At 46.2% G+C, this 15,449-nt stretch overlaps 1 protein-coding gene across 1 annotated transcript in view; it reads left to right on the top strand.

Annotated features, from left to right (window-relative positions):
* Nucleotides 1-15,449, top strand: part of tfe3a (transcription factor binding to IGHM enhancer 3a) — a 23,560-nt gene extending 8,111 nt beyond the window's left edge. Inside the window, exons 2-11 of the mRNA XM_070967904.1 lie at nt 2,066-2,164; nt 3,456-3,515; nt 3,755-3,917; nt 4,341-4,544; nt 5,008-5,106; nt 8,016-8,136; nt 10,881-10,937; nt 11,388-11,463; nt 11,830-11,977; nt 13,246-15,449. Coding sequence (XP_070824005.1) covers nt 2,066-2,164; nt 3,456-3,515; nt 3,755-3,917; nt 4,341-4,544; nt 5,008-5,106; nt 8,016-8,136; nt 10,881-10,937; nt 11,388-11,463; nt 11,830-11,977; nt 13,246-13,644 — 1,426 coding nt within the window. The 3' untranslated portion in view covers nt 13,645-15,449. The remainder of the gene's footprint in view (nt 1-2,065; nt 2,165-3,455; nt 3,516-3,754; nt 3,918-4,340; nt 4,545-5,007; nt 5,107-8,015; nt 8,137-10,880; nt 10,938-11,387; nt 11,464-11,829; nt 11,978-13,245) is intronic.

Raw genomic sequence — 15,449 nt, 5'->3', positions numbered from 1 at the left:
ACATAACGGCAACAATGAACGCGTTTTCTTAATATTATTTGACAAACACGGCTGCAGTGGAGATGAGCAGGCTGCCAGCGAAACTCTTCACAAAGCTAAAACTGTCAGTTGAATAAGTTTTGCTTTGGGTCGTTGATGAATGCCGCATAGGATTGTAGATTGTACAGATTATTATTATTATTCTGGAATTCCCCCTCGTGAGACTAATAAAGGAACATTGCATTGGATTAAGGCTCTCACAGCGGAGAAGCAGTTTCTTTGCAAATTTCAGAATTTTCGAGTTAAGTTTGGTCTGACGGACTCCGCGTAGTTCATCTCAGTGTAACGATCGTAAGTGTCGAGACTGAGGGTGAAGACAGCGTTCATGTTTATGGCTTTGCTGAACCAAGTGAACTGAAGTGACAGCCTGCAGTTTTAAAACACTCTTAATCCAGAATATGACGTAAGAGTTCAGTACACGTCACGAGGTTAATCTCCTGTGACGCAGATGAAGTACTTCAGTGAAGCCACATTGGAGCAGACAACATCTCCCTTAATTAAGCAGAACTTTTGTACTTTTATTTGACTTTGTTAAAAGAGTTGAATTATTTTCCCCAAAGATTTAAAAGTGTAATAATGAGCTCTTGTTTTGAACGTTGGCTGAAAATGTCTGAGGCCAATTGTCACATTTATGAATGGAGTTTGGTGTGAAGTGCTGATGTTAAAGGCTGCTGGGAGTCAGGAGGAAGAGGAGGAGGAGGATGCTCTTTGCCTCCTGGTGTAATGAGTCATCAGCATTTTACACACACACACACACACACACACACACACACACACACACACACACACGGTGGCTGTTGTTCTTATGTATTTTCCCAGAGGAATCAGACAGACAGGCAGAGAGACAGGCCCTGGCTTGTCCTGCTTAATGTTTACACCACTCTGCTAACACACACACACACACACACACACACACACACACACACACACACACACACACACACACACACACATAGACACAGACACGTGCACACACACACACATAGACACAGACACGCGCGCACACACAGACAGACTTGTGTATGTGGGCGGTGAGACAGACAGCAGGAGGCGTCTCTGCTTGATGGTCTGTTTGTGTTTGTGGAGGAGGAGGAGGAGGAGGTTTGAGTGATGAAGAGTGTCTCAGGCTCAGGTCACTGCTCAGCTGGTGAGGATGAAAATGATGACAGCATGAGGATGGTCAAGGTGATGAAGATGATGAGGTGATGAAGGTGATGAAGATGATGAGGTGATGAAGGTGATGAGATGATGAGGTGATGACATGATAAGGTGATGAGGTGATGAAGGTGATGAAGATGATGAAGTGATGAAGATCATGAGGTGATGAAGAGCAGCGTTGTCCTCTTCAGCTCAGTGTTTCACTTCAAACTGTTTCCAGATGTTCAACAACTTTAACAAGAGACCTCGCTGAAGAGTGTGTGTGTGTGTGTGTGTGTGTGTGTGTGTGTGTGTGTGTGTGTGTGTGTGTGTGTGCGCGCGCGCGCTGACGCTGGATTTGAGGGAAGTGACTCAGCAGAAATACACACACACACATACACACACACACAAAGTAATACACACAGGAAGTGGGATTCAGAGCAGTTCTGCTGACAGACTCCACATTCTTCTTCTCTGGTTTCCAACATCAATGTTTACATATTCCCAGCCTGTCTGTCTGTCTGTCTGTCTGTCTGTCTGTCTGTCTGTCTGTCTGTCTGTCTGTCTCATCCTGTCTCTCCCTCTCAGCCTGTGTCTCTCTCTCAGCCTGTCTCTCTCTGTCTCAGCCTCTCTCTCAGTCTGTCTCTGTCTCATCCTGTCTGTCTCTCTCATCCTGTCTGTCCCTCTCAGCCTCTCTGATCCTCTCTCTCTCTCTCTCTCTCTCTCTCTCTCTCTCTCTCTCAGTCTGGCTCTCTCTCTCAGCCTGTCTTTCCTGACAGTGTTTGACCTCAGCGTCACCTGGTGGACATTAGAGGAACTGCAGTGCGACGCTCTGTCGCTGAGGAAGCAGCTGATTGGTTCATTCTCTGTCTGTCTTTGTGTCTCTCAGGGTGGAGTCTGGTATCGTCGCAGACATCGAGGTCGACGCGTTGCTGCCATCAGACTGTGACACCTTCTACCAGATCAAGAGTCAGCCAATCAGCATCAGGTAACACACACAGCCCTGACCCCTGACCCCTGGATGTGTCTGTCTCACCTCTGGTGTGGTTCAAATGTGTGCTGAACAATGGTCATGCAGCACATCCAGTGGACCTGCAGGGACACGGTGGGGGTCTCCTGAACGTCCTGAAGACCTCAGGTTGTGTTTAAAGGCTGCAGCTGCTCACAGGTCACTGCTGGAAACAGTCCAGACCCCCCTCTTCTCAGAAGCCTTTTTATCTTTTCTGCGGATCCTGAGACATTCTCAAGCCAGATGGGAAGTATGACCTCTGCAGTCTGTTCTGGTTCTACCCCAGGGTTCTACCCCAGGGTTCTACCCCAGGGTTCTACCCCAGGGTTCTACTGCAGGGTTCTGCTAGAGGGTTGTACCTCAGGGTTCTACTGCAGGGTTCTACCCCAGGGTTCTACCCCAGGGTTTCCCACCAGTTGCCCACACCTGGAAAACCCCCAAACAAAGGTGTCCAGGAGGATCCTGATCCAGGTCATCCCTCATGCTGGTCATTCTTCATGCTCCACGCTGATTCTAGTCTTTGGCGTCCATCTTCAAACTGTCTTCTTCTTCTGTGCTGTCAGGTTGAACATGTGTGTGAAGCCACTCTACAGTTTGTAGCGTCTCTGCAGCAGCGTCCATGTTTGAAGCATCTTAGTGCAGCAGCAGCTGATTGGTTGAGCTGATGTTGATCTTCAGGTGGGAGTTGTTGCTCCATGTGATGAAGCTGTCCATCAGTCCTCTGTCCTCCTCTGGACAAACCAACGCCCAACTTGAGTACGCCTCCCACCAGCCAGAGCTTTCATTGGTCCGGTGCCCCCAGACACGTCCTTGCCAGACTCTGTACTGTAAGACAGAGTCCAGATCACCTATAGAGGACACTCATGTATCCACGATCTCATTCTCGGGGTTCTGGCCGCAGGTCGTGGTGGTAGAGCGACGGCTAAAACGAACCCTTTGCTGTCAGACCCTCTGAAAAACCAGAGGCCCTCATGTAGAACAGAGAACCAGCTCGTCACAGCACTGGATCCTGATCCAGTAAAACCACCGAGGACACTCCTGTCCCCACAGATCACTGACAGGATCACTAGGGACTATGCCTGGTTCTGGGTCAGGTTGTGGGTCTTACAGGTTTGGTACAGGTGTGTTTCACAGACTGACCAATGAATGAGCTGCATCTTTCTGAATGACACAGCTGCCTGCATGATGTCATATGATGAGTGATGATGTCACAGATTTCAGATGATGTCATCAACCTGAATAACAGGAAGCTGTCTGTCTCTCTCTTCAGTACATCAGCCACAGCTTCCTCCTCCTCCTCATCTTCACTGCCGTCAACTATGTCATCCAGGTAAACGCACAACACACAACAACACACCACACAACAACAACATACAACAACAACAACAACAACAACAACAACAACAACAACACAACACAACAACCCCACACAACAACAACACACAATGACAACACACAATGACAACACACAACAGCACACAACAACACACAACAACACACGATATCTCCTCCTCTCTCTTTTTCTCTCCTCCCCCCTCCTCCTCTCCTCTCTCCTCTGTTCTCCTGCAGGGTTTTGATGCGTCAGGATTTGATGCGTCAGCAGGCTCTGGAGGAGGAGCAGAAGGAGGCGCAGAAGCAGCTGCTCCGCTCAGCTGACTCGTCCTCCTCCGTCTCTGTCTCTGTGTCCACCTCCTGCCGACCTCCTGCTCAGGTCCCTGTGGAGGTGCTGAAGGTACGAGGAGGAGGAGGAGGAGGAAAGAAGTGTTCCTGTTTTTATTTTTTAATCATTATATAGAAAAAAATATTTCAAAGTTAAAAAAAAACTGTATAGTTTCAGGAGTAAAACTTTATTGACATAAATCCTCTGAACAGGTTTACACTGAGGAGGACAAGCAGACAGGCAGAATAAAATAATATCTCAAATAAAAAAAATCACTCAAATAAAAAACAAACTAACAATAATCTACAACATAAAACGTCTGACAGATTTAAAACTGGTTGTTCAAAGAAGAAATCATTTCCATCGAATTCTTCCTATCTTGTTTTTGAGGTTAAAACCAGGTTTTACTTGTTAAATATTTGTTTGGGTGGAAGAGATCCAGAAACACAGGATCCTACATTTCCCACAATGCAACTGTCCCCATGTGTCCCTCAGGTGCAGACTAACCTGGAGAACCCCACCAGGTATCACATCCAGCAGGCTCAGAGGCAGCAGGTGCGTCAGTATCTCTCCACCACGCAGACCACCATCACCGCAGATACAGCCAATCAGGAGCCAGCTGGACCAACACCAAACTACTCCCCCCAGCTGAGCCCCGCCCCCAAATTACACCCTGCAGACAGCGCCCGAACAAAGGAGGTGAGTACATGATTGGACCAAACCTCGTGAGCCGGCTGGGGCGCCTGCAGATCTGCCCGTTGGACCAGCATCAGCTAACTCCCTCCAGCAGCTGGTCGACGCTCTGGATATGAAACAGCCTCAGTGTCATGATTTAGAAAGACAGATCGAAGAAACTTCAGGGTCACCAAATCCACCAAAACAAAAAAGTTCAGGTTTAACAAGTTCACATAGACCCTCCATGTGTTTTATGCATCCACCAATCACAGCAGCCAACAGTCATGTGACCTCAGCTGCTCACCTGAACAGATGTTAGAGATCACATGACCACGTCTGACATCATCATTCATTCGTCAGAATTCAGTGTATGAACACAATGTCAGCCTCTGATTTCATCCTGTTCAGTCACAATCATTTCTCAGCTTTCAAGACTTTGTGAAGTTCTGCTGTCTGATCCCATCTGACCTGTGATTGGTTTATTCAGATAGAGGAGGCGGTCATCAATGACGTCATCAGCCTGGAATCTAGCTTGAATGACGAGTTTGTGACGCTGATCGACTCTGGGCTGCAGATCGCCAACACGGTAACACACACACAGAAAACATCCAGGAAACACACAAAACATGCAGGAAACACAGAAAACATACAGGAAACACAGAAAACATGCAGGAAACACAGAAAACATACAGGAAACACAGAAAACATACAGGAAATACACACAAAACACGCAGGAAACACAGAAAACATACAGGAAATACACAAAACATGCAGGAAACACACAAAACATGCAGGAAATACACAGAAACATACAGGAAACACAGAAAACATACAGGAAACACACAAAACATGCAGGAAACACACAAAACATGCAGGAAACACACAAAACATGCAGGAAATACACAGAAACATACAGGAAACACTCAGGCACATACAGGATGAAGAGCCGGAGAGTCCTAATCTTAGCTTATTGCGTGCTAGCATGCAGCTCCTCTGTCAGAGTAGAAACTGGTCCACAGCAGAAACCTGGTTCACACACTCCAGGAGGCAAAAGGACTTCAATCTGAAGCAGCTGGTCTTCAGCTCCTTTAGCTGTGCATCTCCACAGGCCACAGAGAAAATATACAGGAAACATAGAGGAAACTCACGGGAATGAGGCGGGAAACATACAGGAAGCACACATAAGTACACACTGTACTGCAGCAGTACACACTGCACTACACAGTACACACTGCACTGCATCAGTACTACTGCTCTACGTCCGTACACACTGTACTGCATCAGTACACACTGTACTGCAGCAGTGGTACATCAGGACACTCCTTCATTGGTGACTTCTGACTGATTGATCACTGATCAGTTGTGATCAGTATAGTATCGGTATGCATTTTTAGACTCACTCAGCAGTGGAAGTTGTTCGCCTCCTCTAATACCCATAATCAATAAGATCAGATTGACCTTCACTACTATTGTGTTAGTGCTGTGCGTTAATGAGGCGCGGCCTGTGATTGGTCGATCAGGGACACGAGGTGGAACAAAGGGACCATCCTGAAGGCGTCGGTGGACTACATCCGCAAACTACAGAAGGAGCAACACAGAGTCCGAGACATGGAAACAGACAGGAAACATACAGGAAACTCACAGAACAGAGATAGGAAACATACAGGAAAGAGACAGGACAGCGTCCTGCTCATTACAGACCAGCTGTACACGGTGCTACTCAGACATCACATGTCCTGGTCCAGGTCCAGGTCCTGATCCTGGTCCAGGTCCCGGTCCAGGTCCTGAGTGATTTTCTCTGCTCTGGGTTCACATTTCAGATTCTGCTTTTTGGATGATGAACCCATCATACAGGTTACTGTTCCGACCACCTCATTTCCATGCTGTGTGGCAGAAAGTAGACGTTTTGCCAGATGTGTCTAAAACACAGCAGCACAGTCCCTGAACTCATCCACAGTTTAACCCCAGTCTGAAAGTGACTGAAGCTGCTTTCACCTGGATGAACGGCGTCGTCTGTTGCGCTCAGGCGTCTCTTTGGCTTCTTACTGAAAACCAGAGATCTTCTTCTGTGGTGGTCACTGACGTGGTCTATGGGAGGAGTGGAGCTTCACCTGCAGCAGTGCCTCCACCCACTTCAGAGCTGAAGTTAGCTCATTCGTTAGCTTTGTGGCTAACAGCCTGAAAGGTGCTGAGCTTCAGTCCATGAAACGAACAAAACGTCAGCGAGAAAATCACTTCCTGTTTCCACCACACTTCCTCCTTTGTGTGTGTGTGTGGGGGGGGTATGTGTGTGTGTGTGTGTGGGGGGGTGGTGTATGTGTGTCTTATTGTCTGTGTGTGTGTGTGTCGCTCTCTCTCTATCTGTGTGTGTGTGTGTGTCGCTCTCTCTCTATCTGTGTGTGTGTGTGTGTGTGTGTGTGTGTCGCTCTCTCTCTATCTGTGTGTGTGTGTGTGTGTGTGTGTGTGTGTCGCGCTCTCTCTATCTGTGTGTGTGTGTGTGTGTCGCTCTCTCTCTCTCTCTCTCTATCTGTGTGTGTGTGTGTGTGTCGCTCTCTCTCTCTCTATCTGTGTGTGTGTGTGTGTGTCGCTCTCTCTCTCTCTATCTGTGTGTGTGTATGTGTGTGTGTCGCTCTCTCTCTCTCTATCTGTGTGTGTGTGTGTGTGTGTCGCTCTCTCTCTCTCTATCTGTGTGTATGTGTGTGTGTGTGTGTGTCAGACAGATAATGGGCTCTCTGGGAGGGATCCTGTTTCTTTCTTAAAGAGACGTTTCCTCATTTTTCAACAGTTGTCCGAACAGAAAGAGGAAGAGAAGCTGCTGTCTGTGTGTGCGTGTGTGTGTGTGTGTGTGTTGGTGTGTGTCGGTGTGTGTATGTTCATACATGTGTTTTTGATAAGATGAGGATTTTAGTTTTACTGCCGGACCATGAGAAGAGGAGGATTAAATCCCAGGTAAAGAGTTTCTCTCCGTTTGGGCTCTAACCTTTGACCTTTGAGGTTTCTGATCGAGGAAATGAAGCTTTTGTCTTACTGTTGAACGACGGAGACAGAAAGAGACAATCTCAGCGTGACTCTGGATACTTCATTCAAAGTACAGAAGTATTTTATGCAATATACAAGTACTCACTGAGCAGGTCAGTACTACAGACTTTACTGCTGCAGCTGATCGATGTTCATGTTTCATCTGAAACAAGGAAACCGCTTTTATGAGCTGTAGAAGAAGAAGAAGAAGAAGAAGAAAAAGAATACAACGAAGAAGAAGCAGGACGTCAGTCTGAACGTCAGCTGATTGATCCGATTGATCAATGAGGCCACGATGAAGAGAAGGAAATCAGTGCTGCTGCTGTGTGTGTGTGCGTGTGTGTGTGTGTGTGTGCGCATATGTGTGCGGGCGTGTGTGTGTGTGTGTGTGTGTGTGTGTGTGTGTGTGTGTGTGTAGGGCGCTCTGGATATTCTGTTCTCAGTCTTTCTTTCTGCACTCTGATTGGTCTGTTCCAGATGTCGTTGTCGGGGGACATGCTGGACGTGTATGGAGGCAGCAGAGGGATGGCCACGCCCACCGTCGGCGTTAGCAACAGTTGCCCGGCTGACCTGCACGCCGTCAAGAGAGAGCTGAGCGGTGAGTGTCCCGCAGACGTCCGTATGAGCGAGCTGATTGGACCAGAGCCTAAATTCTGGAGGTCACATGATTTGATCAGTCAGTCCAGGTGACATCATGTGAGCCACGAAACTGTCCTCTTGACAATTGATGACGGGACAAAAGTCCCCTCACCCCATTTAGACGTCCTCACCTGCATAGATTGATGTCATGACCCGTACTCATCTGTGCTGTCAGACGGCCAAAGAAATGTGACGGGCAGAGAAAGTATGGAGGTAGGCGGTGAGGACGGACGGACGGACAAACAGGACTTTCAGGACATGTTTATGTCCCGTAGGAACAGTCAGCGTTGACTTTGACTCATCACTATCCAAACATGGCGTCAATGATGTGAAGACGAAGGTCTGCCACGACGAAGGTCCGCCTCTGATGTCAGAGCTCTGAGAGTGAAGCCCCGCCCCCTGATTTTTCTGCTGTGAACATGTTCTTCATCAGTTTGATGAGTCAGCATTATGACTTCCTCTGCACACATGCACATACACGTGCGCGCACACACACACTCTCAGCAGCCTCTCGTATTTTCCCTCCTCATCAGTTTCCATTTCCTGTCCAGCGTTTCTTCTTCTCCAGACTCAAACACAGGCTGCTTCTTCTTCTTCTTCTTCTTCTTCTTCTTCTTCTTCTTCTTCTTTTTCTCTGTTGCAGCTGAAATCAGTGGCGGCTCCTGACAAATGTCTCGGGGGGGGGGGGGGGGCAACTGTTGCGATGATGGCTAAGATGACCCTTTACAGTCTTACATTGTATTGTTTAATGTGGTTTCCCTGTTCAACCACTAGATGGCAACACCAGCCTGTATACTGTACATACTGTACAGTATTTGTGCAAAGCTATATCAAGTTAAATGTCTCAAATACAATAAATTAGCTTCCACAATAAAACACTTCCACCGTGGCATCAACAGATACAGTCATCTACTAGTTTGCCCATGAAATCACTGTTAGCACAGTCTACAGTTTATAGGCACCATGGATGCCATCGCAATAATCAAATCAAATCAAATTATACTATCATCAAATCAAATTTCCAGAACATATTCAGTATATTCAGTATTTGGCTGGCAATATGCAATCAATACAACTATTTACAATTCAACTCAGCATTTAACAACACACTCACTCATCACTTGTACTGAAATTTTGCTCGCCTCTCTTTCAAGCAGGCAAAGTGATCAGTTGCCCTCCATCCATTGTCTATACCCAACTATCCATACTTTTTGGGGTTGCGGGGGGGCCGGAGCCCATCCCAGCCGTCAATGGGCGAGAGGCGGGGTACACCCTGAACCGGTCGCCAGCCGATCGCAGGGCAGTGATCAGTTACCCTCTCACTGAAATCAGTCATGTTCCTGACAAGTTTTCTCTCCATGGAAAGCCAGGCAGATGTTACAGCTGCTGGCCATGTTGATCTTGCAGTCTCCTGAGTCCCGACACGTGCGCGCTGTGCGTATCGTCCGAGCACGCATCAGTGCGCATGACGAAATCACGTTGGGGCAAGCCCTCCCAGAGCCCGTAGAAATGAACTGTAGGGTCCAAAAATTGAAAAAAAGAATGTCAACATGTAAGCCTATGAGAGCACCTGGGGCCCCGAGGGGGCGGGGGGTGGTGATGACGATGGTGATGATGATGATAGTGGTGATGATGATGATGATGTTGGTGATGATGATGATGGTGACGATGATGATGGTGATGATGATGGTGATGATGATGATAGTGGTGATGATGATGATGATGATGATGATGATGATGATGATGGTGATGATGATGGTGATGATGATGGTGACGATGATGATGGTGATGATGATGGTGATGATGATGATAGTGGTGATGATGGTGATGATGATGATAGTGGTGATGATGATGATGATGATGTTGGTGATGATGATGATGGTGACGATGATGATGATGATGATGATGATAGTGGTGATGATGATGGTGGTGATGATGATGATGGTGACGATGATGATGGTGATGATGATGGTGATGATGATGATAGTGGTGATGATGATGATGATGATGATGATGATGGTGATGATGATGATGATGATGATGATGATGATGGTGATGATAGTGGTGATGATGATGGTGATGATGATGATGATGATGATGATGATGATGATGATGGTGATGGTGATGATGATGATGGTGATGGTGATGGTGATGATGATGGTGACGATGATGATGGTGATGATGACGATAGTGGTGATGATGATGGTGATGATGATGATGATGATGATGATGATGATGATGGTGATGGTGATGGTGATGATGATGGTGACGATGATGATGGTGATGATGACGATAGTGGTGATGATGATGATGATGATGTTGGTGATGATGATGATGGTGACGATGATGATGATGATGATGATGATGATAGTGGTGATGATGATGATGATGATGGTGGTGATGATGATGATGGTGACGATGATGATGGTGATGATGATGGTGATGACGATGATGATGATGATGATAGTGGTGATGATGATGATGGTGGTGGTGATGACGATGATGATGATGATGTTGGTGATGATGATGATGGTGACGATGATGATGATGATGATGGTGGTGGTGGTGATGATGATGATGATGATGATGATGGTGGTGGTGGTGATGATGATGGTGACGATGACGATGATGATGATGATGATGATGATGATGATGATGATGATGATGATGATGATGATGATGATGTTGTTGTTGTTGTTGTAGATGTGGAGGCCAAAGCTCTGATCAAAGAGAGACAAAAGAAGGACAACCACAACCTCAGTGAGTATTGCAGTATTACTTCACTTATCAGCACAGACCAGTCGACTCCAGCAGGAACGTTTGTCTTCTGTCAGTCTGACGCTGAGGACACTGGACACTTAGACATTTTGTCCACTGATGTTAAAAACGTTATTCAGTTTGTTTGACCAGATACTTCACAGTACTTCAGTTTCAGTACAATCAGGTCAGCAGAACATTTCCGGATCAATACATGAACACTGAGCTTCTGTCGGCCGGAGATGAAGCCGATGACTCTTCTTTGCTTTTGACAAAAAAAATGGAATCATGTAAAACGTGAATATTTCCATCAGAAACGATATTTAAAGAGGATATTTACAGCCTAAAGTCTGATTAATCTCTGATCTCAACATGTTTCTGCTCAGATGACTGATCTTTTCCCAAAGTCTGACTCAAAGCTGAAACCATTAATCTTCATCTCATGTTTTCCAGTTGAGAGGAGGAGGAGGTTCAACATCAACGACCGCATCAAAGAACTCGGAGACCTCATCCCCAAATCCACCGACCCGTCAGTAACGTCTTCATCCTCCTCTGTAGTGCTAATACATCACACCAGTACACACTGCACTGCATCAGTACTACTGCTCTACGTCCATACACACTGTACTGCATCAGTACACACTGTACTGCATCAGTACACACTGTACTGCAGCAGTCACATATCATCAGGACACTCCTTCATTGGTGACTTCTGACTGATTGATCACTGATCAGTTGTGATCAGTATAGTATCAGTATGCATTTTTAGACTCACTCAGCAGTGGAAGTTGTTCGCCTCCTCTAATACCCATAATCAATAAGATCAGATTGACCTTCACTACTATTGTGTTAGTGCTGTGCGTTAATGAGGCGCGGCCTGTGATTGGTCGATCAGGGACACGAGGTGGAACAAAGGGACCATCCTGAAGGCGTCGGTGGACTACATCCGCAAACTACAGAAGGAGCAACACAGAGTCCGAGACATGGAGGAGAGACAGAGGAGGCTGGAGACCACCAACCACTCCCTCCTGCTACGCATACAGGTGAGGAGGTGACAGTGACTGAGCAGCCCTTAAATGATGCTGAATGCTGATTGGTGCAGGTCTGTGACATCATGGCCTCAGAGGCTGAATCCCATAGACATAATATACGTAGACGCCTCATTGACTGACGCTTCCTATTGGAGCAGACATTCAGCGCAGCCGCCATCTTGGATGGGTCTCCCATGCGCCCCCAGTGCATTTTTTTTTACGGAGGAAGGTGTCCAGCTACAATAATCATAACTTTTTACCCAATTTTCACACGGTTTGGTTTGTTACTACAGCAGAGATGTGGTTATGACACAGGACGCTGTCACACATTAAAAACACGTTTTCATGCTGAAATACTTTGTTAAAGAGCAGAATACAGACATATGGTACGGCTTATTAATAAATGTATAAATGAATTAATTTTATATTTTAATAAACAGTTTGATTGTTCATTTGAATTTATTTCTCTCTCTGTCTCTCTCTCTCTCTCACACACACACCCACACACACACATAATCATGGCCCTTCTGTAAACACCAATAACACAAGATTTTTTTCATTTTTGTTTTTGTACACTGAGTTTATTTAATGTAAGTGAGGCACATGCACATGCACGCGTGCGCACACACACAACACACACAGGAAAACCAGACATCTCACATAACCTGTTGACATGCAAATTAAACTTTGAGTACGTTTTTTAATCAGCTGTGTCGGAATAAAACTTCACCAAATCAAACTGTGGAAACGAGGAAGGTTTTTTTCTTTTTGGCCAACTCATCGTGTGTCGGCCCACAGTCCACTGCTGCTTTCAAACACACACACACACACACACACACACACACACACCTTCTGGCCTGACATGTCTAAATTTAAACTGTTCACAGCTTTAGGATGACAAAGATTCCATAATAGCCTGGACTGAAACTGCTGATGTTTGTGATGATTTTAACACATACATACATACAAAGCTCCCATATATTCCTGCTCGGTACATTTTTTTCCTTCTTTCTGTTTTTTTAAGGCCTGGAAAAGTTAGCCTTAAAATTCCAGGTCATTCCAGCGTCTTACACTACCCTGTTAAGCTTGTAACTGGGGCTGGGAAGCAAAATAAAATAAAATAAATAAATAAAATAGGGGCATTGTTGCGCTCTTTACGTTGACTTCGGTTGGCTTTGGTGCTAGCCTAGTGAGGAGACCCACCCAATACGGCGGCGACGCTGGATGTCCATGCTGAATCCTCTCTCACTTCCTGTCTGTGTTTCTTTCCTGTGTTGAAGGAGCTGGAGCTTCAGACTCGCCTCCACGCCTTCTCCTCCTCCTCCTCCTCCTCCTCCTCACCTCTCCCCACCTCCTCCTCCTCCTCTTCTCTGGACCCCCAGGTCCTGCTCTCCCCCCCGCCGTCTCACCTCTTCCCCTCGTCCTCCCCCTCCCTGGCGACCCCCTCCCTGGGTCTGGATGCCCTGAGTTTCGTGGAGCTGGACGAGCCTCAGGGAGCCTCCGCCGTCTTCTCCCCGGGCCTGATGTCTGACGTGGGGGGGCTGACAGAGCTCCACGGCCTGGGAGACATCCTGATGGAGGAGGAGGGAGGAGGGGTGGTGTCGGACCCCCTGCTCTCCTGCGGAGCCTCAAAGACCAGCAGCAGGAGGAGCAGCTTCAGCATGGACGAGGACCTTTGATGACGTCATCACACACGCAGGGATCCTATTGGCTGGAGGCTGTTTTTTATTTCAATAGAACAATTTTAATCAGTGACATCATCAAAAACAAACTACGCACAAATGTGACATCACAGGGAAGGACTGAGTCCTCGCCTGTCGATGATTGGCTGATAATGAACAAACCACAGCGGATTGGTTGGTGGAGGTGCGGCTGGTCTGAGCTCCAGGTGCCTGCAGGTGATCAATATCTGTATCAGCTCAGCCGACGTGAAAAACCAGTTTGAAATGAATTTCTGATGAACACAGAGTTTCTTCATGTAACAAAGAGATTCAGCTGAAAGATCTGAACCAGCTTCAGGTGGATCTCATGGAACCAGGTCCCTCATCGGATCTCATGACCATGCCCCCATCAGTGATGTCACAACAGGTGAAACCTGAAGTAGAACTCAGATGTTTGATGTTCTTTTCTGTATTGATTCAATGTTCTCACCTGTTCTGACTACTTCAACCAGAAGGTGGCGCTGTGGACTCCACAGAGTCCCTCTGCAGGTGTGAACTCACCTGAGACACCTGCGCTGAATCATCAGTGGGTTGAATGAGCCTGAGCTGCAGATCTAGATCAACAAAGTAGACATGGGGGGGGGGTCTGAGATCTGATCACCTTATCTTTTATTACTGATGTCTGTTCAATATGAGCTGCAGAGGAACCAGAAGGGAAACTAACTCATCATCATCATCATCATCATCATCATCATCATCATCATCATCATCATCATCATCATCATCACCTGTTCTCTTTTGAAGGGCTGGAGCTCCTCCTGTTTGTGAAAACTTTCTTCATTTGTCAGTTTTCCTCAAACATTTCCATGAATTCACTTTTAAATGTGTTTAAAAAGCTTTGAACTCCATATTTTATACAGTCAGCTATAAAGCAAAGCTAACTGTTAGCTGTAACTTTTTGTTAGCCTTTAGCTGTCATCCACAAACTCTACGATTCAGTCAGTTAAGAACAAGATAACTCATCATCTGCTACGTTCATTTGCTGTTAGCTGTTAGCTATTAGCTGTTAGCTGTCCTCTCCACACTCTACAGTTCAGTCAGTTAGCTAACTGTTGTGCTGCAAGAGCTAACTATCAGTACTGTATGAATTGTACTGTGGAGCCAGCTGCTAAGTTAGTTAAATAGTAGCTAGAGTTGTCTTTTACCTTTGAACTAGTTCACTGGCAACAGCTGGGTTAGCTATCAGAAACTAAGCTAACTAGCGGTTAGCTTTAGCTCACTGTTAAGAACAAACTCTAATGAAGTAAGCTAACTGTTAGCTATAGCTGCCAATACATTTATCAGTGAACTCTCTAAAATTCATAGCTAACTGCTAGCTAGCTAGCTGAACTTTAAGCCTTAGTAAAACTTAAAGGAGTTGAATTAAAGATTCACCTGCGTAACGTCGTCATGAACGAGGAAATTAGCTACAGAGACCAAATCTGTTTCTGCACCAGTCTGTAAACGTCTTTGTTTGGGCATTTCAATATGGGGGTCTATGGGGACTGACTCACTTCTGGAACCAACCTCAAGCGGCCAAAAGAGGACCTGCAGTTTTTGGCCTCATGTTTCAGCTCCGGAGGTTGACGCCTGCTGCCGACTCGTCAGGATTCAGGATCAGACTAAAAAAGGGATTTCTGTTCGTCTTGTGTTGATTTCTGACGTTTCTGTTTACAATATGTAGCCTGAATATGATGTCAGCATGTTTCCTTTAGCTTCATGTGTGTTTTTATAGATTCTTTATGCTTCACAGTCAAACTTTTATATCGAAATACAGTCATGAA

Source organism: Chaetodon trifascialis, chromosome 8, assembly GCF_039877785.1.
Source record: "Chaetodon trifascialis isolate fChaTrf1 chromosome 8, fChaTrf1.hap1, whole genome shotgun sequence".
NCBI lineage: Eukaryota > Metazoa > Chordata > Actinopteri > Chaetodontiformes > Chaetodontidae > Chaetodon > Chaetodon trifascialis.
This window is presented reverse-complemented; position numbering and strand designations above follow the sequence as displayed.